Source organism: Chrysoperla carnea, chromosome 4 (assembly GCF_905475395.1).
Source record: "Chrysoperla carnea chromosome 4, inChrCarn1.1, whole genome shotgun sequence".
NCBI lineage: Eukaryota > Metazoa > Arthropoda > Insecta > Neuroptera > Chrysopidae > Chrysoperla > Chrysoperla carnea.
Window position 1 is genome coordinate 61,926,450 of NC_058340.1, and position 27,696 is coordinate 61,954,145.

General features: G+C 28.6%; 1 protein-coding gene across 1 annotated transcript in view; it reads left to right on the forward strand.

The window, feature by feature from the left end:
* LOC123298835 (tRNA dimethylallyltransferase) overlaps positions 1 to 27,696 on the forward strand; it is a 320,886-nt gene that overhangs the window by 230,045 nt on the left and 63,145 nt on the right. The window contains exon 5 of the mRNA XM_044880930.1: positions 16,646 to 16,761. Coding sequence (XP_044736865.1) covers positions 16,646 to 16,761 — 116 coding nt within the window. The remainder of the gene's footprint in view (positions 1 to 16,645; positions 16,762 to 27,696) is intronic.

Below are 27,696 nucleotides of genomic sequence, written 5' to 3' on the forward strand. Positions count from 1 at the left end.
ATTCTATTTCCTATGAAAAACTGCATTATTTTAAAAACCCCGTTATCAAAAAAGTCGGACTTAATATCGAAATGCATCTGGAGTATGATTCTTTTTTATACATTGGGGTTTATAAATTTCAATGGTTTTGGCTATAACAATTTCAAAAATATGTGTTGGAGCAGTGACTGTCGTTGTAAAATGAAATTTGGTCGAGGGGCCGGGAAGTATATGTGTCTATTAGTAGAAAAATGTTTATTGTCCGCCTATACCTAGAGTTTGAACAAATGGTTCAGATAGCTTAAGTGACCTAAACAGTTCATAATATTATCATATCTATCGTTCTTAAAAATTTCATGGATGTAGTCAAAAGGAATATTGATTTTTGAAAATGCGTAAATAAATAATTGATTTATTAGTATTAGAAAATATAAATAACTACGTGTATTTTGTTCGTTATTTATAAACATTTCTTTGGATAATATTTTCACCTTTTTCACCTGTATACAAATAAATATGTACACAAACGTATAAAACTGTAAATAATATTTTCTGTAATAACAACATTTTATTTACAACATGGATAAATATACACGAAGTATAAAAAACATGTGGCATTTTTACCGAATATACTTTTCCTCAATTCAGATTTTCTACAATCTCATATCAAATACTTTTATTTCTACTCCTTTACCATTTTTGTATTAGGATTATCTTGATTAAGATGTTTTTATAAGTGATTTTTCAGAAATTTCATGCCTACCGAGTAGTTATCGGCCAAGAAAATTGGAGTTAGAAAATTTGTATATTTTTATTTTTGTTTTCATTGTGTGAGAAAAGGAGCTGGAATTATCAGCGAAAAAGGTGGTAAACCTTGGCCTACATAATGTAACTCCGATGTCTGAGTGAATGGTGGTACTGCTCTTCAATTTAAACATATCTTAATCACTTAAGAACAATTCACATTTGTTCAAGAAAATTATTTTGTTATATATCGGTTTATTATATGTATTTGTTTCGATCTTAGGTTGATCATATAGGGAAACTAGCTAGTTTGAGAGTTCGAAATTGATGAAAATAAAATAGTTGATAAGAATGTGACCTATTATTAAAAAAAAACAAGTGAAAACAAACAATTGACTGAGTTAATTGTTGAAATACCATGTATAGTCAGTGTTGATTTCTTTATCACATAAATATATACCAACATGTGACACATACATAACTGATAATCAAGTATAGTACATATTATAAAATTTCCGCCCTAATTGTCGCCCTCACGGGTAAACAGTGATGTTTACGAAAAAATGTTTCAAACTAAAGTTGTTTAATTTTTGATAAGGAACATTTTTTACATTTAAACTTTTGTTTTATCTCTAACGGTTTACAAGATGGGTCCTACGGACTCAAGTCCCAATTGACCTATGATGCTCATTTACGAACTTGACCTCACTTTTTACGTCCTGAGTACGCTGTAAAAACTTCAGCTCGATATCTTTTTTCGTTTTTGAGTTATCGTGTCCACAGACGGATACACAAACAAATAATACAATCTTATAAGTGACGTATATGTTTGAAATAAACAATGTTGTTGCTATGCAAATAATTGATACTATGTGTTATATATATAAAACATATCAATTATGTTCTGAACTAATTTGCGCTGTCACGGGTAAACAATAATCTTTACAAAAAAATGTTTCAAACAAAAGTTGTTTATTTTTTTGTAAGGAACATTTTTTACATTTAAACTTTTATTCTATCTCTAACGGTTTACAAGATGGGTACTACGGACCCATGACCCAATTGACCCATGTTGCTCATTTACGAACTTGACCTCACTTTTTACGTCCTAAGCACGCTGTAAAAATTTCAGCTTGATATCTCTTTTCGTTTTTGAGTAATCGTGACCACAGACGGACGGACGGACGGACGGACGGCCGGACGGACGGACGGACGGACAACCGGAAATGGATTAATTAGATGATTTTATGAACACCTATACCAATTTTTTTTTTGTAGCATCAATATTTTTAGGCGTTACAAACTTGGGACTAAACTTATAATACTATGTATATTTCATATATACATGGTATAAAAAGGATATATTAAATTATTGAGACATTTTTCATCATAAAAATTATATGCCTTCTTTAGACTGTTTCAGTTAACAAATTCAGATTAGGAAGACGACACTTGTGCGAAAATAAAAATTAAGTGAAATGATCTGTTTCCGTCTAATCTATGACTGCTAAGGATAATATATCATCTGAGGAGATGAAGTTAAACATACTTCAAAAGTACTTTGAACAAAGGGTGGAAGCGGATACGAAAGTGGGCAACTTCTAGAAATAAACATCGATTAATACAGAAAATATATTTCACGGATAATTGAAAAGTTATTCCCACTATTCAAAACAATTTATTTTCAGTTTCTTAAAATTCTTTTCTTATTTAGTTCGAATGTTTATTACCAATTTGAAAAATTACGCAGGTCGTAAATTAAAAGTAGAGCGGAACAAAATGTTAGACCATTTACCTGAAACTACTGGCAGGTTCTTTTTGATAGAAGTCCAAATATCTGAAGTCTATGAAGGAGAAGATGCTTTTCGAGAAGAGTTCTTTGTCGATTTGTTCACTCTGTAAATAACTTACTTTTAAAAATATAATTTTTTATGTTTCTTGTGAAAAACTTTTTGAAAAATAATGCCTTATTTATCAAGCATATGTCTTTTTTTACGTAGTTCTACATAAAAATAAATTTTTTTATTTTCGAGTTGTTATTTTCTTACAAAAATTTGTATTTGGAGTATTTTGGAGTAAGTATTGATCGTTAACAAAGGGTACATAAATTGTTACACGTAAATTTGTTGTTCTTTTGTTTTCAAATATCGTATTTAAAATGTATTTGCTACGAAAATAAAAAAGGGTGATATTTTTTAAGGAAAATTAAAGCAAGAAATATTCGTCAATTTATTTGATAAATCGATAGTATTCTTGTGTCTTTCTATGCTTTATAATAAATAAGTAAGAAGGGAATATTCTATGACTATTTTTTCCTGTTAAATCATCCAGGATAATTTACTCTATAGTTTTTAGATATAAAATTTCAAATTTGATCCAATTTCCCAGATCTTTTAATTCCCCAGTATGAACTATAATTTTTTTCATTCAAAAAATAGAAGATTACTCTTACATACTCTTATTGACAAGTTTCTTTAAATAGTGATTAAAAAAATTAACTTATTAAAAATTAAAAATTGTGTGATTTTTTTTAATGGATGAATAAGAGCACCAGTCGCCCCATTAGATCAGTTGGTTAAGGCGTAACCAATTTCGTCTGCGATATGCTTAGGATAGTGGGTTCGATTACCGCAGTCGCAACAAAAATTAATTTAATAAATAGTTGTGATGAGTTGGTGTAGTGCTCAGTATATGCATAAAGGAGGTGCACTCAGCCTCTGAAATTGAGGAGCTGATAAATGAAATTATCAGCGGAAAGGTGGTAAAACACATATGTCGTACCACAATGGGCTCTTTAGCCTAATTGTGTCCTTCGAGGACAGCCAATGTAACCTAACCTATCCTAACCTGTAAGAGCACCAGGGCAATTTTGCATAAGAGGCTTGATTTTTTTTAATATGAAGTTAGACTAAGTCTAATTCGGTTCTGAAAATTCTAAGGGGGTTGCCTAATTATTTAAATAAATAAATTTATTCAAAAAGGCACATTTAACATTGGTTTGATGGGAAAACGTTCTCTCTTGCCTCTCAGAACTTTTACCCCATTAAGTGTAGTGAATGTCCTTAATGGAAAACCCATTAAAAAATACAGTTAAAATTCCAAAATAAATATTAGTCGTACTAAAAACCTAAACAGATGCACTTATTAGTTCATGAAAAAGATATTTTTTCATTGTAATAAGCGCCCACACACAAGTTTTTTTTGAAACGCGACGATGATGTATTTTTATATAAATAATGTAAATTTTTTGCGTTTTATAAATGTAAAAAAAAATATTTTACTATGGTTTGTTTCCTCAATAAATGTCATGTTTGTATTATTATTTTAATAGAATAAACATATTTTTTTGTTTTTGTTATTCTTTATTATTGTTTATTAATTTTGTGTTTAATTTTTAAGGTCAAATTAATATCGTAAATTATTGAATTTATTTTATCATATGTTGGTTGTGTAACGATTGTTAATCAATCTTATCTATGAGTCTATAATAATTTCATTTCATTTTGCTAATTTTCTATACTCTATGATTATTTCAGTAAAATTTCGGTCGAAAACGGGAAAAGTGTATTAGTACACTCAAAAACAGGAAAAGTTCCTACGCCAAGCAAAGAAAAAAACCGAGTTAATACAAAATTTCAAACAAACCGTGAGTGTGACACTTTTTCAGAATATGAAGAGAAGAAAAATTTTTTGGAAGTTTGTTCCTTATCGCGATATCTGTTTGCTGGTTGGGAGTTAAAACCAAAAAACTGCAACAGATACCAAAAATCAACATCTAGGCTACTTAGGAAACTAAAACTTTTTCAATCGATTCATGGCATCCTGAGTCAAAGTCAAAGAAAACAGAGATAATTTAAAGTAAGTACAAGTAAATTTGATATTATGTCATATTAAATATCCTGATCAAACTAATTGTGGGTAATGTATGCACATATTGGGTTGACTACTAAATCAGTTATTATTATTTCATACAGTAAAATCTTAAAGTAGCTATAAAATTAAATTCTTTAAAGAATCAAGCAATTATTTGGCTTCTAAATCTTGTGAATAAAAAAATTAAGCGCTACATTTATAATGTACCGAGGTACGAAAGTAATATAATTCCTACCAGGTGTCCCATGACACCTCTTGATCTTATTTTTATTGTTGGGTTGGATAGTGTTGATAGGTATTGTTTTGTGCGTCTTTTACAACCTTAGAAACAACACATCCTCGTTAGGATAGCAATAAACACTTTCGATTACGCTTTAATAGTTTAACTGAAAAAAGGGGCGCAGATATTTAAAAAAAGAAGTGAATGAGATCAAGCATCTAGATTTAGGTTATATCTCTTGTTAAATGATAACAAAGCTTTTTGCGTTCTTATAATTATTTCCAAAAATAGAAATTAAATTTATATCTATATAAATGTAAAACAACGTAGAAGATTTTTTTTTAATGAAAAAACTTTATGTGGCCTTTCTGATAATATTTTCAAAAATGTTTGTATAAAATTTTTTTTGAATTTAATTAAGCTCATTTGTTGAATTAATTTTTAAATTTTTTTATATCACGGATATGTAAACAAATAATTGATTTATCGTTAAACATATTATATTTTTTATATCAAGACTTGGTAGATATGACTTTTAACGGCCAAAGCAATAACTTTGCAGCATTATTTACGAAATTATATTATATTCATTAATAATTATTTTAATTTGACTCTAATCATTTGGTTTAAAAAGAGGGCTTACATGGAAAGTTTTCCGGGAGTTTTGAAAATGAGTGACTTTATAGATTTTGAGTTTCCACTTTGCTACCTCGCATCTTTGCCTCTTGCGCCGCCATAGTGGAAAAATGTCAACGAAAAGCAGTTTTTATACAAAACTTAACTAGAAAAATTTTCCTACAATTTATGCCCAGAACATTTTTTTTAAATTAAATAGTTTCAGCGTACGTACGCCGCAAAGTGTAACCACCTCTTCTAGGGGGTAGAAAAATATATCTTGAAAATAGCAATGGGAATCGATAGAGTGATGAAATCTAAGCAAAAAGTGTCATTTAAGTATATTTCGAAAAAAACAATACTAAGTATTAAACCTTAAATAACTCAAAAATTGAACGTTTATTTTGATAATTACGAATTAGAAAAGATGTAGAATATCAATTAAATAATAATTTATCCAACGACGAATTTTTCTGTAAAACTAATATTGAAAGAAATATTTACGAATATTAAATTCATATGGCTTGGATACAACAAAATTGTTGTGAAAAATAATTTATATTAATATTTATTGTCTGGGAAGTTGATGATCTGGAATGAGGATCGCATTCACATGAACAGCTTGTTTATTTTGATTTTCGAGCTTAAAACAATACTTTGCTGTTAGAAAGTTATTTGTCAACCAGTACATTCTTATCAATTGATAATTCACGTATATACAAATTTTTTACAATGCTACTCTTAATATTTTAGTGTTACAATGTATTATTTAAATAGTGCAACTACTTCGCAATTAGATTATAGCTATTTTATCAACCAGTAAAAACTGATAAACCATGAAATTGATATTAAATTTCTTTAAAAAATTGTACCTATTATTAACTTTAAAAAATTATTTGATAAGTATCTGAAGTTGGCGCCAACCTATTTTCGAAATGCTCACATTAAATTTTAATTTCGCCTATTATTTGATTAATCGTTTAATATATTTTTCGTTGAGTGTCTGCTTAATCCGTTAATCAGACCTAATTCTAAATCGTGTATTATACCATGTATATATGAAATATACATAGTATATTAAGTTTAGTCCCAAGTTTGTAACGCTTAAAAATAATGATGCTAGGAAAAAAATTTTGTCATAGGAGTTCATAAAATCACCTAATTAGTCCATTTCCGGTTGTCCGTCCGTCTGTCCGTCTGTGGAAAAAAAATATCGAGCTGAAATTTTTACAGCATACTCAGGACGTAAAAAGACCGTTAGAGATAGAACAAAAGTTTAAATGTTAAAAATGTTCCTTATCAAAAATTAAACAACTTTTGTTTGAAACATTTTTTCGTAAACATCACTGTTTACCCGTGAGGGCGCCAATTAGGCGGAAATTTTATAATATGTACTATACTTGATTATCAGTTATGTATGTGTCACATGTTTGTATGTGTAATGTGATAAAGAAATCAACACTGATTGTGCATGGTATTTCAACAATTAACTTAGTCAATTGTTTGTTTTCACTTGTTTGTATTTGTATTTAACAATTTTATAAGACCCAATTTTTTTTATCAAACAAATAAAAACAATTTTAAGTTTCTCAGACGTGGACTGTTACTATCTCCTTTTCCCAACTGGTCCTTCAAACTCTATATTTACGCTATTTTTAAGCCCCGAACTAAAACAAGGGGTGTTATAAGTTCTTTAACCCCCGAAGTAAAAAAGGGGTGTTTAACCGCTATGTGTGTGTGTGTCTGTGTGTCTGTCTGTCTGTGGCATGATAACGCCTAAACGGATGAGCCGATTTTAATTTTGGTTTCATTTGAAAGGTAATTTAACGGAGAGTGTTCTTAGCTATGTTTCAAGTGCGAGCTTAGAGTTCCGTACTCCAAAAAAAACTAAAAAATTGGCGATGATCTTCAAAATCGATCGGTTTGGAAAAGACGCATAATTTTAACATATAAATTACTATGGAAATGATTGGGCAAATAAACCTGACTTAATTAATTTCGAAAAGTGAAATGATAAAATAATTAGGTAATTCAAAAGAATAATTCAAAAGAACAAAGTCAGCTCAAATATTTCAATTTCAATTAAAATATTTTCAAAAATTTGTCCCAAAAAATGATAGCTCTCTAAGTATCCTTTTCATCTCATCTGGTGTCCTTGACCATCACTTTGATATTGATTTATGAAGGAATGTTTTAAGTTTAAAGTCTTTATCTGTGCGTCTGTGTGTTTCTCAGTGACACCGTAGTTTCCAAAAATCGGTTTACAAGGAATAAATCGGATTTGTCGGGGGTTTTTTTTAATTTGTAAATTTCACCTGAAAAATTTCTTTCTTAAAAACAAAACATCTGTTATATCATATGTATTTTTTTGTAGAGATATGATCTATTCTAGAAATTCAAAACGGATTTTGGTAAGGAATAGCTTTTTCAAATATCGATAAGCGTGGTACATAATTGTACTGATTTATACTATTTAGGGCTACGTTAAACGCTTACTTTGTTTATGCTTATTAATTATTAGTTTTTATTCTATTTGTTATTGAAAGATTACCATATTTCATTAAAATTCATTGTTGTGATAATTTAGGCATTGACTTTTACGACTTACACATTTTTTTATACATTTTATTGGATTTATTGAGAAATTCTTAAATGGAACTAAAGCTATTGGTAGTGTACTCAGCATAAGGTTTAGCAAAACTTTCAAGCTCATACAAAATAAAAAAGTGTATGAGTAATGTATTTTTGAGAATTTCTCAGTTGATATTAATTAGTAAACCGGAAATTTTTTCGTTAAGCAAAGTTGTAGAAAATGAATTTTATTACAAGTTACCATGTGGCCATTTCTGCACCAAGTTTTATGTTTACAGAGATGTTCTAGAATACAAGAAGTTAGGGTTTGAAGAATTAATATCATGAAAGTGTAAATTTTTGTAATAGCATTGATAAAAATTCTCGAAGTTCCGAAAAGGTGGTTGGGTTCTAGTACATATTATCGCACATCGGCGGACCCTACACAAAATAAAATTTCCTTGTACTTAATTTAACTTATCTTTATTATCTTTAACTACTGATAACTCACTTCCACCTTTCTTTTAAATGATAAAAAAATGCAAATTGTTAAATTATAAAAATATTTTCGCCTAGGTGAAAATTGTCCGGTTTTGGTGTCGTTTGTTTTGTTGGACTTTTTTGGGTTTTACCTCCCAACCAGCAAACTAATCAGAACAGTAACGTGGGAAAAGGAACATTAGGCAGGCGTACGGCGATTTTCTTCACCGACAGGTGAATTGGTCTGAACTTAAAAATCACTATTAGATTAAAAAGTATCTTAAAAATGCTAGAAAAAGGACAAAGATTTGTATAAATGGTAGCAATTAAAAATAAGTAAAATTTTCTTATTGACAGTTGCTAGGCTTACGCAGCTTCTACGTTGAGAATTTTTTTTAAATTCAATTACATGATTTAAGAATCATGAGTGTCATCAAAACTAGTTTTCAAAATTGTTTGACAATGAGACAAAATGTTTTTTATGTGTATTGGGAAAGCAAAAGAAATTTAAATGTCGTACGCATAGAATTACCATTAAATGGTAAAATTATTCAAAATAATTTAAATACAAATGAATTTTTTTAAATAATTATTAACTTCAATGTCGTTTTGTTACGAAAAAAAAAAAATTTAATTTGTATGTTAGTATTTCACTAGGAGACTAACATAATTCGAATAGAAATTAAAAGTTGAAAAATTGACCAAGTTTAAAAACAATAGAACTTTGTAAAAAAAAAAAATTAAAAAGCAGTTCCAATCAAATTGACCGACTTTATTAATCATTGTATAAATTAAAATATATAGTCAAATAATTCATTCGTATACAAAGAGAGATGTCCTTGGAATGAAAAGTACCTATTCGAAAATTACACGTTTTGTAGAAGTCGTTTTTCGAATTGATTAAGTGTATACAAAAGCTTTTTACCATTAAGAAGTTATGAATGGATGAAATGGATCCTGATTGGTTTTCTAGGGAACTTAAATTAGCTATTTCAAATAAAAAAATATACCATAAGCTTTACAAACATACCAATTCAATTCGTTATTATGATCTCTTTACTGAAGCTAGAAAAGCCTGTAAATTATTGGTAAAACAACACCATAACTCTTATATTGATTTAGTACAACAATCTATTCCTCAAAATATAAGTTACTTTTGGAATTTTGTTAATAAACTCAAAAAATCAGGAGGAATACCAAATCATATGTATTTAGATAATGTAACTGCCGATGATCGTCAAGGTATAGTCAACTTGTTCGCAGCTAATTTCTCTTCTGTTTATGAAACTGCAGCAAATACAAATCCGAATTTCAGTTACCCATCATCTGTTAATATTAACTCATGCTATATATCTCCAGAAATTATTTATAAAAAGCTAAATTCTTTAGATGTGAATAAGAAGTCAGGTCCTGATAATATCGCTCCTCTGTTACTAAGAAATCTTGCTGAAATCTTAGTCAATCCTCTTACATACCTTTTCAACTATTCTCTTGCAACTGGTGTGTTTCCTGACTGCTTAAAAATAAGTAGAGTTGTACCACTTTATAAATCTGGCAATAAATCTGACGTTCGTAACTATCGCCCAATCACAATTCAATCTACAATTGCGAAAATCTTTGAAAGTTGCGTGTTGGATTTTATTACTCCATTTTTCAAAAATATTATAATCTCGGAACAGCATGGTTTTACTCAAGGACGCTCAACTAATACAAACCTCTTAATATTTCAAAACGAAGTTCTTAATGCATTTGAAAGAGGCAATCAATTGGACGTCATTTACACGGATTTTAGTAAAGCGTTTGACAAAGTAAACCATAATATCCTTATTTCCAAAGTCCAAGCCTATGGTTTCTCCGGCCCATTATTGGACTGGACATCCAGTTATTTAAGTGGAAGACGGCTATTCGTTAATTTGGAATCTTCTTCTTCTTTTATCTATTTAGCAACTTCAGGAATACCCCAAGGTTCACATCTTGGACCGTTCCTTTTTTTGTTATATATTAACGATATCAAACCATTCTTACAACGTTGCTCCTTTCTGTTATTCGCAGACGATCTTAAATTATTTTTGCCTATTTCCTCTGATAATGACTGTGCAATTCTTCAAAACTGCATTAATCAATTAGATAACTGGTGCGAAATTAATCAATTATATTTGAATTACTCCAAATGTTCCATCGTTAGTTATTATAAAAACAAATCCCCAATTTTCAATCCCTACACAATTAATAGTCACACACTGGCTCGGTATGAGAAGGTGCGAGATCTAGGTGTAATTATGAGTCATGATTTGTCCTTTGCTCATTATATCGATACCACCTGTAAAAAGGCGCATCGAATGCTAGGCTTTATTTTTAGAACTTCTTCTAACTTTACAGACATGAACGTTTTACTTACCTTGTATCTTGCATTAGTTCGTCCTATCTTAGAATATGGTACATTAGTTTGGTCCCCGCACTATGAATGCTACATCGACAGAATTGAAAGCATACAAAGAAAATTTTTGAGAATGATTGGTTTCAGACTTGGCTATACATTAACTTCTGTGATTCCATTGATTTTTTTCAACAAAATTTATATACATTTAAGAGAAGTATACAAAATAATAATTCTTAGCCATAGCACTAAAATTCATTGCTTTAATGTATAAGTTTTCACTTTCTTTTATTTTATATATACAATTTTTTTTTTGTTCTTTTAAATTATATTTTATAACAATTTTTATTGTATTTATTGTAGATATTTATATCATTTTTTTTTAAATTATTGTATTTATTTTATTCCTAAATTTATTGTATTTCTATATTTTATATTTTAATTATTTTTATTTATGTACATACTAATTATACTTGTAAAGGGTTAGCTGCCCGTTTATAATAAATAAATAAATAAATAAATAAATAAATAAATGGAAAGATCCATATATATATAATGCTCCAATTCAATAGTAAGCCGAGAGAGTGGCTCTGCGCAATAGGGTATTAAGTATCGTCAGTCAAAAATAAATCATGAAATTTTAAAAAAGCATGGTATTATAAATTTTAAAAGTATAAGAAATATTCTGATTTCGAGTCATAAAAGCACATTTTTCTTGTATAATATTAAAATTAAAAATCGTAATTTTTAAACTGTATATCACGTGACCTAAAACGCGGCTAAGCCCTGCTGTGATGTCATAGCGGTATGAGTCATAGACCATCAATTAGTTCAGTGTAGACAGCTGGGTATAATGTATACATAGATAATAAGTAATATCTGGATGACCGAGCTTTGCTCGGTATTCTTAAAAAGACACAAATTTTATCACTAATAGAAGACCGTTTTAAATGTCTCCACACAAATACCAATTTGAATGTCCCGGTAATGGATTTTATTTCATTAACTACGATATACACCAATAGATGTCAGGAAGAGTCATATTTTGCGATGTATGTTTCAGTTTTTCATGAAAAAACGAATAAAACGACGTTTCTTTAAAATGAAACCTTGTTAGATCGACTTATCGCCCCAAAAAACCCCTACATACTCATTTTCATGAAAATCGTTGGAGCCATTTCCAAGATCGTTGATATATATATATATATATATATATATATATATATACAAGAATTGCTCGTTTAAATATATAAGATAAGATTTATATTTATTATAATCAGATGTCTATGAATATATCTGTCAAACTTATTTGTGTTATTTCGTATAGTGATACCCATATTACATCATCAAATTGGATGGCCGCGTTTTTGACAGTTTAAAAAAGGTTTAAAATTTAATTTAAGTTTTTGGCAAGAAAGCGTGTGTATTTTTCCGAAATAAATTTTTGGTGGCTTTTTATTAGCAAAATCAACGTTTTGAAGTACTTTTTCAAAAATAGTGGAGTGCCCTATTGGAAAAATGCAGAAAATTTGCTTAATTTAACGTTGGGACACTCAATATTGATCAGCCTTTCGTATAAGCAAGTCTTCCGAGATATTTATTACTTCCTCGAGTGGTAAAGGTTTGCCAGTTTTTTTTAAAGTGCGTGTCAGCGAATTATACTTTCTATAACGAAGCACCTTTTTTTATAAGTCACCTGCTTTTATAGTATAAGTTACGTAATAACACGTTTGCTAATCGATATTAGATAATAATTATTAACTAGGCCTTTAATAATAATTCTCGTTATAATGTCAGTAAATGTATATTATATGCTAAATATCCATATTATTATGAAAGTAGTAGTATATTTGTGACGATGAACGCGACATTCTTAGCTAAGTAGTTTTGACGGCTTAACTCGTTATTCACATACTTAACATGTGTGTGTGTGTGTTTGTGTGTCTAATGTCTATACACACTTTGTATTATGATAATCAATGCCCTTGACTTTCACTAACTATTGACTATTGTATGTTATGTGTTATTAATTAAGTAATGCTTATAGAAATTTTCATCATTATTACGTATTATTTAAAAAAAAAAATTATTAAAGAAATTATTATGAAATGTTATCTTACAAACAGGTTTTACCCTAGAGGACTCAAAAAAAATATTTCCTTTTCGCATTTGACGATTGTATTTTGTAAGTGGTTAAGCACACCATAACCAAATTAATAGTTACATTCGAAAATAGTGGGATAGCAGCATTATTAACGTACGTCTGGGTTTGCACAACAAGTGCTGAACACAAGTGGGACAATTACAGGAGTACGTTAATAAGGTGTTACCACACGTATATTGTACAAAACTTTATTTACGTTTTTAAAATGTGAGAATGAACGATAATTATTATTTAAAATTAATGGTTTATTGAAAAATAGAAAATTAAACAAGTTACTATAGTAACTGAATTCATTACTGTCCTAGTGCCGGTATGAATTCATTATTACACTAGGGCGGTAATGAACTATTTTTTCCACGCATAATGAGTAAGAAAAGTACTTTTTTTCTCACGGGCGTAGATAAATAAATTTAAAACCAGGTAATTGGACAAAAAATAGTTATCTTACAAAAAAAGGGTATTATTTCCAAAAATTTTTAGTAATTTTCAAATTTTTATTGCTAAATAATCATTTATTCCAAAAATTATACCAAACTTTCATTACGGCATAACAATTCCTTTGAGAAGAGAATTTATTAGATAAAATTTAGAAAATGTTTTGTAATTTATGATTTGTAAATAGTAGTCGTTAATGACCTCGACGTTAAAAAACGACTTTAAATAAATAAATAAAAAAAAAAAAATTCCTTTGAGAAAATGTTAATAATCTCACAAACAACGATTATATTTTTACTAAATCGTAATATTACAGCTTTATTACAACTTCCAAAGTTTTGTCAAAAATTTTAAAGGGTGATAATGATAAACAATAGCTGATGGATAATCCGGAATTAAAGCTATTTCACAAAACACAAGAAAGCTAACACGTGAAAGTTCTAGAGAATGTTTTCGAACGATGTTTGGATGATCAAACACAAAAGAATGAAAAGTTGTTCAATTCAGTCTCTCAAAACATAATCGCATTTTTTCTCGAAATCATATTCGACCCGATATTGATAAAAAATTACAGATCCGATCGTAGACACTCAAATATAGGATTACGATCACACCTTATTAATTAGGACAGTTTTGTCTACAATTTTGATCAATAGCAATTTTAACATTTGATAAACTCTATCACGCATCTAAATTTTAATTTTGCAATATCTAACTTCAAATACCTTTTTACTAAGGTGGCAAGGTCTTTTTTTAGAAACAGTGTAATACGAAGTCATTGATAAGAACCGAGATATATTAATCAATTTATAAAGCATGTAAAATTAAATAATTGTCAGAGAATAGAAATATGGAAAACATATTTTTCTGATTTTTCTGTACCGGTTATTTCGTCGCTAGAAACTTATTTAAGGCGTTTTCTTGGGAGAGCTCAATCGCTCAGAGATGCTTTATATAATTTTCTAGCACCATCTGGAAACCGTATTCTGAAATTTCTCAAAATTTTATCAATACTTTTTATCTCATACGTCTCGATTGCTATCAAAGGCCGTGTTACCCTGTTTCTGTAAAAGACCATGGCATCTTTTTCAAAAGTTACATGAATTGTACTTGTAAATTTTATTTAAAAAAATTTATAATCGGTGAAATGGATCGATGTCTCGTCAAACATGAAATTAATGAAATCCTCAAGATGCAATTGATTATTAGTTATAATTATTCAACTTCCAAAATTGACAACCAAATAATTTGATACAAAATTGATAAAAATATCATGTAAATGACTTGATCTAGATAATATTTGCAATTCTCTGCAAGCTTTCACTTATCCAAATATCAACTACTCACAGCTGGATTGTCTGATTTTGATTTACATGCAATTTATTAAACACCGCCGAATTTTTTGAATAAAAAAATTAATAATAATAAATAAAAGATACATACTACTTTGAGGAGGAAAAAATATTATGTTTCAAAATAGGTTTTTTTATTAAACTGAACGATAGAAAAGTAGACCTCTTTACTAAATACCAGACCTATAGATTGAGAAAATTTTACAGGAAAAAACTTTGCTGCCTATATACCCAAAAATCTAAAAGAATTGTCTTGCTTATTGGAAAATACCAAAACCTCAATTCTGATTTTCTATAAAAGATATACCCTCTTTTTTTATGTCCCTATTATCGAAATTCTGTTGCTAATTTTATGATAACAGGCAGCTCTACCTATATTCATTCCAATTATGGAAAATGGAGCTACGTTTTTTATGACGTAATTTGACAAATTAACAAATAAACTGTATGTTTGCTAAATAAATGATCTGTTTTATAAAACAAAACAAAATTAATTGATTTATGTAAATTTTTTTATAATATTTATTATTAAATTAATTGAGCTGCTATTAAAAATTTAATAGTACATAATATCATGTCTGTTTTAAAATTATCATACTTTTGGGACCGACCGGATTGTCAAGGACGTTTGATTGTCTTTTTTTTTATAATTTTGCTAAACATACGCAATAATTATTTAATCGTTTTACAGAGATCTATGTTTATATGTCAACTTAAAGAGAATAGATTCATTTTATATGATTATGTCCCTATCTTTCATTTTATCAAGCTAACTTCATTGTCAAGTGTCACTGAAACGCGCAAATTCTTCACACACTATGGACATTTCGAGACTACGAAAAATATGCACATACCATCGAAATTCACAAATTAATTCGTAACACTTTCGATAATTGCAACCGTTGAAGAGCTATAATGTTAGCAGTTCTCATAGATGAATCCCAAAAGTCCACACAGGCCCAACATTGATTCATAATGGCAAGTGCAGTTTATAAAATTTAAAACACTGTCGTTTCCTCTCTGGCCAGATGTGTATATTCCGAAATATTTCACCTCATTTTCCTGTGTTTGCTGACTACTCCTCTCAAAGGCTCTGCCCCTCTCATGTTCCTTGTACAGATTTTTGTTAGTTCATTAGTAAACCACACTTTCGAACCCTTTTAAGAAGCTACACTTAGTTACTGTGCTATTTTTTCTGCAACTTGATAAGTCCGCGCTATAAATCAAGTAGAGAGTTCTCTGATCTGACCCAGAACTCTGATCTGCGGTACATCAGATTGAATTGGTAATAAGTCCGATAACTTCTCCAGAACTTTAACTTGGAAATATCGATTTTTAAAATATGATTTCAAAAGACAGTATTAAATTGTATACTTCATCGAATGCTTTCTTAAATTGAAGAAATGATTCAGGATTTAAAAAATTAAACTCTTCTCCATAATATTTCTCAAATATATTTCTAAACAGGCGTAAGTTTTGAACTTTTTATAAATTTGCCCAAATATTTTGATAAAAAGGCGTAAGTTTTCAACTTTCGTAACGATATATAGAACTAAAACTCATAACGACCTAGCAGACGTCAATAAAAACCTAGGTCATACCACAGGTCGCAAATTTAAGCAACAGAAAAACTTTTTTTCTCTTATGTATCTAAATATATTCATGAATATAAACTTTGCCCTTTGAATTATTTATGAAAGGTCATACACATGACAGACTTAATAATATTTTGCTGCAAGCAAAATTTCATTTTGTTCAAGGTTTTAATAAAAAATATGTAGAACTTTTTTTTTAAATATTTTCTTTTTGTCTAATATTCTCATTTGTTTTTCCAGAAAATTTTGGATGAACGTTTGAACAAACGTGTGGATAAAATGATTGAAGATGGTTTATTAAAAGAATTAACGGATTTCCATCAAAGATACAATGAGGAACGTATTGAAGTCAATCAGTAAGTCTTTCACTTTTTTAATTATGCATAATTTAATAATTAATATTTTCATGTATCAAATGTCAAGAAACTAAAAAAAAAAGTCTTGAAATGAAAATACTCATATAACTTTCATATTCATATATTCATTCAGGTAAATTATTCAAACAGTGTGGGTATCCTTTTTATGCATTACAATATATATTGTATATTATTTAGGCTTTGGCAAATTTTTATAACCTTCCAATTACCAAAAGCAATATATATATGGATTTCATTCGAATCGTACTAAAATTGTGGTAGCTAGATTTTCATTAAAAATACACAATTTTACAAGTGTATAATTTTGTTATGTTTGATTTTATTGGACTTGATTAGAGCTCAATTTAAAGGTAAATAAGTAATCTTGAATCAATCAATCAATCAAAATCAATTCTAAAAATTTTAGGAGGGAGTTGCTTTTGATATTTCGAAAACCAAGGTAGATATCGAAAAATTTTATTCTTATTTTTCGTCTACATACATGAAGTTATAACAAAATTAATTACCAAAATTGAAAGTAAGATAAAAATAATTTAAACCACAAGTCTTGGAGCTTGTACAACCTTAAATTCCATTTTACTCGATTCCTGTCCAAAATACGACGTTGTATTTTATCAACACTTAAAAAATCGCTATATTTTGACCCCGATAAACTATACACCGGTAAGGCTTACATGAAATTAGTGAGTAAAAATAACTGTCTAAAAAATTCAGTTCTGTTTTTACCCGACTGTCAAGAAGAGATTATGTTTTCTGCGCGTATCTTATAGGTATGTATATTTGTTTGTAAATGTCTTTATTACCTCGTATCTTCTAAAGGGCTTGATGGATGTGGACAGTTCAAAAGTATTGCTTTATTCGTCTTAAAAACCATGTCCATGGATATGTGTTCGAAAAAAAGTCAAAATGGCAGTTTTTTGGCGCGAAATAGTAATACGTCAATAAAAAATAAAGCAACCAAACCTATCGAAAAGGGTATCCAAATAAAGGAAACTAAAAGGGAGTTACAAAAATATATATCAGTTATATGTTTAAATTTAATTACGAAAAGTAAATTGGTCACTAAAAATACCCTCAAATAAAATCTGAAAAAAAAACAAGTCTCGTTGTTTTCATAGCAATTTAAGAGTCCATTAAAATCCAGATCGTCTCAAATCTTCCCAATAATTGGGCTCCGGCTGTTAAAGCTGCTATATAAACAACTGGACTTGCTTCTTTCTTTTCAAATTTTAATTAAAGCAGTCGGGTTTTTGATTTTTTAAACTATCATTATAATTATTTTTTATAAAAACGCGCATCAGAACAAACATTGAAATTTTTCCCTTTTACAAATAGTCTTGAATATCCGATTACCATGACAATACTTCTAGTCAGAGTATATAAGGGAAGAGCATCATCAAGCTCATTTATTTGTCTTAAATTAGCCTTGATAGAGTCCCATTGGACCAAAGTTATATATATGCCTGTAAATATTGTGTATTTTTAACAACAATTTTTTTGCGTAATTGCATTATTTTTAATTAATATTATTTTGAAGATTTTCATTCATTTGAGGAAGAAATTCTCCTCAGACGTCTAACAATTATAAATGCATTTATACGGAAGTAATTTTTTATAAAAATCCCGTTACAAGTACTTTCTTAAAGCATGTCTATCATAAGGTGGATTTAAAAAAAAATTTTATTGGACTTTAATCGACTTGATTATAATAAAAATTGTGTGTAGTAGTAATAAATGTTATGTCGTTTGTAAATGTCCGCATACGGCCTGGTCTGGCCTCAAGGTATTGTAATATCTTGCTTTTAATATAAGTACTCACTTACATTTAAGTATGTTCTATTGACACATGTGTTTTATGCTTTATATTGTTGTTTAGCCATTCATTAGCTCAATAATTATTATAGCTTGTCCCAATTAATATTCCTACAATTTTCAGATAAAATCGATCAAACATTAAAGATATAAAAATATCGAGGGGTGTCGTGGGAAACCCGGTAGGAACTATATTATTTTCGTATCTTGGTACATTATAAATGTAGCGCTTACTTTTTTTATTTACAAGATATTTTTCTTAAAATTTAAGGTATTAAGTTTAGAAGTGAAATACTTGTTTGATTCTTTAAATAATTTAATTTTATAGCTACTTTTGGTGTTTACTGTATGAAATAATTGTAGTGTTAGTTTTAAAAAGACATACTTCTGATTTAATAGTCAACCCAATATGTGAGTACATTACGTTTGGTTTGATTGGGATATTTATTATGACATAACATAAAAAATTGCATTGTACTTACTTTAAATTACCGCTGTTTTCTTTAAATACTGATAACTTTCACAACTCAATTTTTTTAAATAGTAAAACATACAATTTTGACAAAATACAAAATGGCATTTTCTCAAAATGCATGACAACTTAGAAATCGATTGAAAATGTTCTCTAGGTAAGCAAGATGTCGATTTTTGGTATCTGTTGAAGTTTTTTTGTAAAGATACATAGTTAAAAAAAATTATTACGTATCGAAGCCAATACATGCCAGTAAGTAAAGACAGAATACGAATATAGACTGAATAGGAATAGAAAGCTACCGTACATTTTTTTATTTTATTTGCAACAAGTCAAAAATTTGTGTGGATTTAGTTATTAGGTAATCTAAATTATTGCCCCAACAGCTGAAAATTTATGAATATTAACCTGAATAATTGACTCTCCGATAATATCCGACAATTTTGAAAATTTTTAATTTCAAAGCGTAAGATCACGTCGGTTTGTTGATATCGGACAAATTTCAACAGTATCGACTTGATTCTTTTTTTATGAAAAAAGTATAGAGAAGTATGAAAAAGATAGATATTCAACAATTCAATGGTCCAACGAAGAGGGCGGGTATTATTACAGTTAAATAATAAAATGATAACCACCCGGTATACACATTTCTAATATATCGTGCATTTTATAACCACTGACTGACTTTATTGGAATATGACCATGAAAATGTTCCGTTTGTTCATAAATCAGACTTTTTTTTAGTCATAGATAAATATTAATATTTTAAATATATTAACATTTATACAAAAATTTCATTTCGTATTTAAAGTTAATCACAAAAAAAAATTGGAAATTTAACACTGTAACTATTGATCATAAAAAAGTGATTTTAAATTTATACAGTGTGTATAAGAAAAAGAAATTTTCATTTAGGTACAAGAGCTGAAACGTTTTTCAGAGTTGATTTTAAGACGGATGAGTTTCGGAGTTAAGTACATCTTGCACTGGTGAGTAATTGCGTTGACTAACACTGGTAATGAAATCGAATTTCTGCCTGACAAATTAAAATAACATTCTTTAATTATAAAACTAAATCGCATTACAGCCATAAAATGATTTGATCACGTTCTCTCAGATACCAGATACCAGACGACATCCTTAATTTAAAACAAAAAAGAATCATCAAAAAACCGGGGCCTTTAAATCAACTTTTTCCTGATGTTGCTTACTCTTATACCATTGGTGTTTTTGAAGTTTGCATCACATTCCACGAGAACTTATATACCTATTTTCAATTCGAAATATTGGTCAAAATACTGATACTAACGCAATGTGTCCTTGAAAAAATAAAAAAATAAAGGTTTCGTGGGAGTTTCAAGGGCGAAACAAAAAAAGGAAGTCAGTCATGAGGACTGTCGACGGAAGTCCAGATTGCTGCGCTCGTATATAGCTCTTATAAATGCCCATTCACAATACTTAAATAATAATAGATAAATATGGTGGGAGCGCAAATAAATAAATTTGAATAGTAACATGTAATGTAATATAAGATTTACATTCGTTTCATGGATTTTAATTTTTTGGTGCTGAACCCTCAAAAACATTTTGTATTGGACCGAATTGTAAATATAAAATCCGTTTGAACAAACACACAAAATTTTATCAAAATTGGAATCTTGTTTAATTAATTTACTACAAATTTTATTCAGATAACCTTTAAAGCTACCATCTCAAATAGATAATACTACCTTGCCTTGGCCAACGCTTATAAATCGATCTTCGGTTTGCCAAACGTTTTCCAAAGCTTGGTCAATGATAAATCAAGGTTTGGTTTACCAACCCTTTCCGAATGTTGGATCAGCGTTAATTTCCCAAGCGTTGGTATGCCAGTACCAGCATTTTCAATAAAAAACAATTCTAATTGAAAAGAACTTTAGATCATGAAGAAACTTTCTCGTCCATGTCGTTGTTTTAAAGATCATAAAAATTTATTGTGTGTCCTGTATATTTAAAATAAACTTAGTCAACATACTCATAAATAAAATATTTTCCAGGACACGGCCAAAAAAAAAATCATAGGATATACATATCATTAATATTCATTAATTCACTCATTTGTCATGTAGGGGGGAGTGTCGTTGGCATCCACCAATGGAATTTACAAATAAAAAAAAAGCACTTGTTAAAAAAACTGGTTAAATGACTTTTTAATAAAATTTTTAACATACAAATGGTTAATTTACAATTTTTTTTTTTTTTTTATTAAAACTTTGGTATTACACAACATTTTTAAAATTTTCATTTCCGTATAATAATATATTTTGATTTGAAGAATTCCAAATCGTTTATTTAAATTTAATTGTTTTGACTTTTTCAAAGGGGTCACGTGTTTTCTATTGTTTTGATTTTGATTTTTTGTTGAAATTGTTTGAAAATCCTTTAAACAAATGTAAATTTAATTTGCAATGGAAATTATATCCAGTAAATTTATTGTTTCTGATAGCCTTCAGAAATTATTTAAACAAGGACAATCTGAGTAGAGGAATTGTTACTTTAAAATTTAACTTTATAGCTTTTATGTTTCCTCATTGATAAATAGTTAAGGTTCTGATGTAGGGGGTGGGAAACTTTTAACAAAAAGAAAACCGACTTCAAAATATAAACTTTTCCAAAACAACTTAATATGCTTTACAAAGTAAAAATCATCGAAATCGGTTGGCGTGATATTGAGTTATTCGTCCTCTTGTCGTGCATACTTAATGCAAATTTAAGACTTTTATGGGTTTCTCATGGATGAGGTTGTCAGAACTGGACCAAAATGAAATGGGACTGGACCAAAATGACACGGGAAGCACCAGCTTTTAAATAGATAAAGAATCATAAAATCGGTTCACCCAGTCAAAAGTTCTGAGATAACACACATAAAAAAAAGAAATATACAGTCGAATTGACAACCTCCTCTTTTTGTGCTTGAAGTCGGTTAAAAAGTGACAAATTATTGAAATCAAAATAGTAAACTTTCAATTAAGGGAAGCATCAAAGAAACCCCATAGTTCTATCATAATAAATTCAATTCCAAAAAACATAAGACACTTAAATTTTGATTTTCTTTATCGTTTATTTAAAATATTTAAACGATAAATATATAAAACTATCGCCGTAGGTTGGTTTAAGGTAGTACGAGCACCAAGATTATGACTGACTGAGTGAAATTTTTTGTACTTATTTTTCACCTTTGATGATCAATTTTGTTATAACTTCATGAATGTAGATGAAAAATAATATCTCGATATCTGCATTGGTTTTCGAAATATCGAAAGCTAAATAATTAAATAAAATTTTCGATATTTCGAAAATTATTTCAGATATTAAAAAATTTTATTTTTACTTTTCGTCGTACATTGTCAAGTTATAACATAATTTACCATCAAAATGAAAATTTATGTTTTTTTTAATTTGTGTCCCCACTACCGTGCTCATACATCCTTAATTAGTCGGGGACAAGGGTTTTTTGTTTTCAATAATTTTTTTTTTTTTAATTTCCACCGACTAGTTTTGGAGAAATCTATGCAAATATATCATCCATCTACCGTTTTCTAATAAGACCTGTATTAAATATGCCTACTTTTGAAGTCATTTATTTAAATAATTGGGCAACTCCCCCAAAATTTTCAAAATTGATTTAGACTTCAGTCCAACTGCATATAAAAAAATCTAACCTTTTATCCAAAATTGTCCTGGCACATTCTTAAAATACAGGGAATCATCGAAATGAACACCTTTGTTAAAACATGTGAAAAAAAGCATGTTCGTAAATATAAATATTCGTCGTAAAACAAACGTCAGGCTACGGTGTCCAAATTTTCCGTTAACACTAAAATGTAGGTAGGCAAGAAACAAAAAATTTCACATGAAAAAAAAAGAAGAAATATGCTTTTTTAAATTGTTTGACACTAATGGGTGAACTGTCCTCTAAAACCAAAATAAAAAATTGTCTCATCTGAAAAACGGGAAGACATATTTTTGAATGTAGGATTGTATTAAATAAAACAAATTCATGTCTCGTGTTAGTGATAATCGTTTTTCAAGTTTACGTAACATATATTACTATGCCAATTGCAATAAATTATTCGATAATATAATAAAATAAAAAATTTTTTTGTGGTCGGCTAACTGTCTCATTCGACTGGCATATTATAGAAAATATATTTTTAAAAGGATTGTATATGAACACGGTTTGTAGTCCTAGAACCGTATTGGAAACTCACTTCTCAAGGATAGATATTTTAGAGACTTTTGCCTAAATAGAATTCTTAATAATACAGCAATATTCATAAATGAATAAAGCAGGATTTTTTCGAAAAAATCAACTGTTTTTTAAGTTGAATGAAAAATCTATTTTATTTCGTTATACAGATCTCAGTAGGGTCTCATTTTCTTCATAAGGATTTCAATTTAAAAAAATAAAAAAGTATTATTGTAATAGATATCTAAACATTGTTAAAATCTTCAAAAACTAAAAATTCTTTCATATAGTGTTTAACCGTGTTTTCAACTTAATATATGCGTGAAACTCAAAAATAAGATAAATTGAGAAATCTCCATACAAAAACTGTTAGATTCAAAGGTAGGTACACGTCTTATCCAAGCATTGAATTCGATCTCAGTTTTCAGGTTCAATTAAACCCTCACTCTTAACTGGCAAACATTAGACGAACACATTATATAAGAAAATTGCTCTTTATAAAAACCCGAACTATTTTGTTTGAAACATTTTTTGTAAACCGAATAGTTTTGACAGTTATTTATTAACAAAAATCCAGCTTTTTCTAGAAAATTTCCTACTTTTATTAGAAAATTTCTTTCGAATAGTGCTTACATTCAGCAAAAACAATTATGAATTAACACTTTTGATACGAATAAATAATTTTGGGTAAAACTTTTCTGTCCGTTTTTACATCAACTGTACGGTTTGTGGAAAAGAACAAAAGAAGTTACTTTTTTAACCAATAACAACTTTCTAATTTAAAGTGTTCTTCTATCTATTACCAGTTATGGCGTAGAGTTTCACTGAGAGTTTCAGGAAACAGTACAGAGTTTCATTGATCCTGAAAACCTAGGTCCAGTTTAATGTCTGCGTAATGTATGCGCCGATACACCCAACATTTTTTGCTTGGAGCATTTTAGCGATAAACCAACTTTTTGAGTTTCAAGCATATGTCAACTTAAAAAAAACATTATGTTTTTTTCAATATCGATGATAAATGTGCAATTAAATCCCCCCCCCTTTCCCACACTTTTTATTCTTTTTTTAACTCCTGCGCCGACTAAATTCAACTGTTTTTCCCGAGATATATATGTATTTTTCGACACGACTTTTTTTCTTAACAAAATGTAATTAAATTAGTTTACAAGGATTTTTTATGCAATCGTATTTCAAAGATCGTTTCCATTATTCCTCAGCGTATTATCTTCATGTGCTCTTTTTTAACATTTTATCATGCCTATAGAAAGTTAATTTAGGATGAAACTTAAATTTTTCTTTTCTGCAAAACATTCAGTTAAAAAAAAAATTCAAAAAACTCTATTTTTTTTAAGGTAATACAGCTGATGAAGATACAAATTCAATTTATAGATGAAAGAATATCAATTATTTCTTGCCAAAATTTAATTGTATTTTATGTTGAAGCATTTTTTGTAGTATTCACCCAATTTGTGCAATCCAAATTTTAAATATTTTTAAGGTTTTCGTCTTTTAGCATCTAATCTCTGTTTACTGGTTATTTGATGGCAACTGACTATGAAAGTGAAAGCATGAGAACTGAGAAAATAAAAAGTTTTTATTTAAAAATTAAGTAGAATAATAATCCTCTTTAACCAAAATAATGAATAAAGAAATAGTATCAAGGACGACATTGTGGCGTTTGCAATGATTAACATTATAATTTTTCAAAAAAAATATCTATTTGCACGTAATAAATTATAGACAAAGATAGAAGTAGGAAAAAATAAAAAAAAGAGTTTATTTTTATAATTGAGACTCATAAGTAGGTGAAAAAAATTTTTTTCTATTTTTATATAGTTTATTTATTTAATTTACACAATCAAACTTCGTTAAGCTGACCTTAGCTTAATTTATTGACCTATTGAATATATGTTGGCCAACGCTTTCCAAGTAATAAAATCGAACGATTAAAGGATTAAACGAGATTATAAAAATTCTGTGCGTGTAGGTAAGTGCCATACAACTTCTATATATTTAAGGTTGAAAGCAAGAAAAGAAAAATTTTTATTTTTTAAAAAAATTTGGCTGAACAGTAAGTCATACCTTCAGCCAGTAGGATTAGGATTTTTTCAATTTTCAATTTCTTAACTTTCTACTACTACTTCTCAATCGATTACGCTATGGTTGAATCGATCAACTCTTTACATTTTATATCACGAAATTTTACATGCTTTTTAAACGCATTTAAAGTAGTGCGAGCGCCAAGGCAAATTCAAACTTGTGGTTGAAATTATTTGTACCTTATTTTCAACTTTGATGATGAATTTTATTTATAACTTCATGAACGTAGACGAAAAATAAGAATACAGTTTATCGATATTTGCCTTGATTTTCGAAATATCGAAAGCTAAATAATTAAACAAAATTTTCAATTTTCGATATTTTGAAAATTACCCCAAATATCTAAAAATTGTATTATAACTTTTCGTCTTATATTGTCAAGTTATAACATAATTCACCATCAAAATTGATAACATCCTTAATTAGTAAGACCCAACGGGTTTTTTTTTGTTTTCAGGTTAGAAAAATCTATGAAAACATATCATCCATCTAATGTTTTTCCGTAAAACCAACGTGAAATATGCCTAATTTTGAAGTCATTTATTTATCTAATAATCGGTTACCTCCCCTCCCCCTAAAATCTTCCGTTTATCCAAAAAAATTGTCCTGGCGCTCGTGCATCCTCAATTTTCTTAGTATCTTCTTAGTATACACTCGACTTTTTGATAAAAAACAATATGGCACACCCCCAAGTAGTTTCTGAAACGTCTTATAATAACTCTGCGCCTAATATGAGACGCAATTTACGAACTTTATAAAATTATTTTTTTATCAAGTTTATGGTTAATATATCGTTTTTTATATCAACGTTAGTGAGTCTTTATATAAATAAACAAATTTTTCGTTATTATCCTGGCTATTGGTGTAGAATTTTAGCTCCCAAAAGACCTTAAAAGAACTAGAAGGCTACTCGATCGATAAATTTTGAAATGGTGAGGCGCTTGAGTGTTAAAATTAAAGCAACAAAACTGTGGGTATATTGTAAAATTCTATGACTATAATAGTGTTAAAATACAGGTATCAAAATATAATTTTTTACAAAATTTACTTTGTACCTATAAGGTTAATTCAATATCATTTATTACATTTCATTTATAATATGTATACAGGGTTGTTCAATAAGATGTTATCACGTAAACGGGAAATATTTTGTACAAAAACATGTTACCAATTAAATCAGAAGACATATACTTTAAGAAAATAATACTAGAGCAACATTCCCATTTAAGTGGTAATATCTTTTTGAACGAAATATATCCCATTCACGTGTTAACATCTCACCAAACAACCCTGTTTAATTATTAAATGAAATAAAATAATATTTTTATAATTTTTTTTTGTAATTCACGTTGCCACATCATTTAAGAGCTAACATCTTTTGGAACATAATTTATGTGGCAAAATGTTAGTGAACAATCCTGTACTATTATATGAAGGTGGTATAATTTCATTTCTGAATGCTTATATTACGGGAAAATAATTTTCTTTACACCTGAAGAGCTTTTTCATTTAATTTAATGTTTTACCAAATTTAACGAAAGTAAAAATTACATGTTACAAAAATAAAACAAACAAAAAATATGTTAGTGGGCACTTCCGCAATCATTTGCCAAAATATTTTTAAGCATTGTCTTAAACCTGTGAGATGCTTTATCTTCCACATCAAAACAAACATTAATTTTGAAACAAAAATTTAAACTTCAACAAAAAAAAAATTATAAAAATGTTAATTGTAATTTAAGCTAAAAATAAATATTGAAAAGTGAAAAGTTTAATAAATCTATACCAGGTGTAAAAACCTATTTTAAAAAATTATACGATTTTCAAAAGCCATGCAAAAAAAAACTTATTAATATAGAAAACTGAGTAATTTTCACTCAATTTTTGCAGGTCACGGTGGATTTACAAAAAACCGAATTTTATCAATTTTAATCTAGCAATAAGCCATTTGTCGAACCCCATACTTCATCAACACCCCACTTTTCATCAGTGTTAAGGAACTACCTAAGCCTACACAAATTTTTCACTTGCAAGTAATTCCAAGAAAGGTAGGTACTATTTATCCAATGATAAAGTCAGGTGATTTTGAAAATACAGCCTTTTTAAGAAAATGAAACATTTGTCATCCCATTTGTATGAAATTTGCCGACAAATTTTTCGCCGCCAGGTATATACAATAGTAAAAGGATGAGATTTCAAGGATTTTTTACATTCTTGTCAAAATTAAATGCAATATTGGTAACTGTTTCCAAAGTTTTAATTTCAAAAATGAATAGAAATAATGATTTTTTTCATTTTTTAT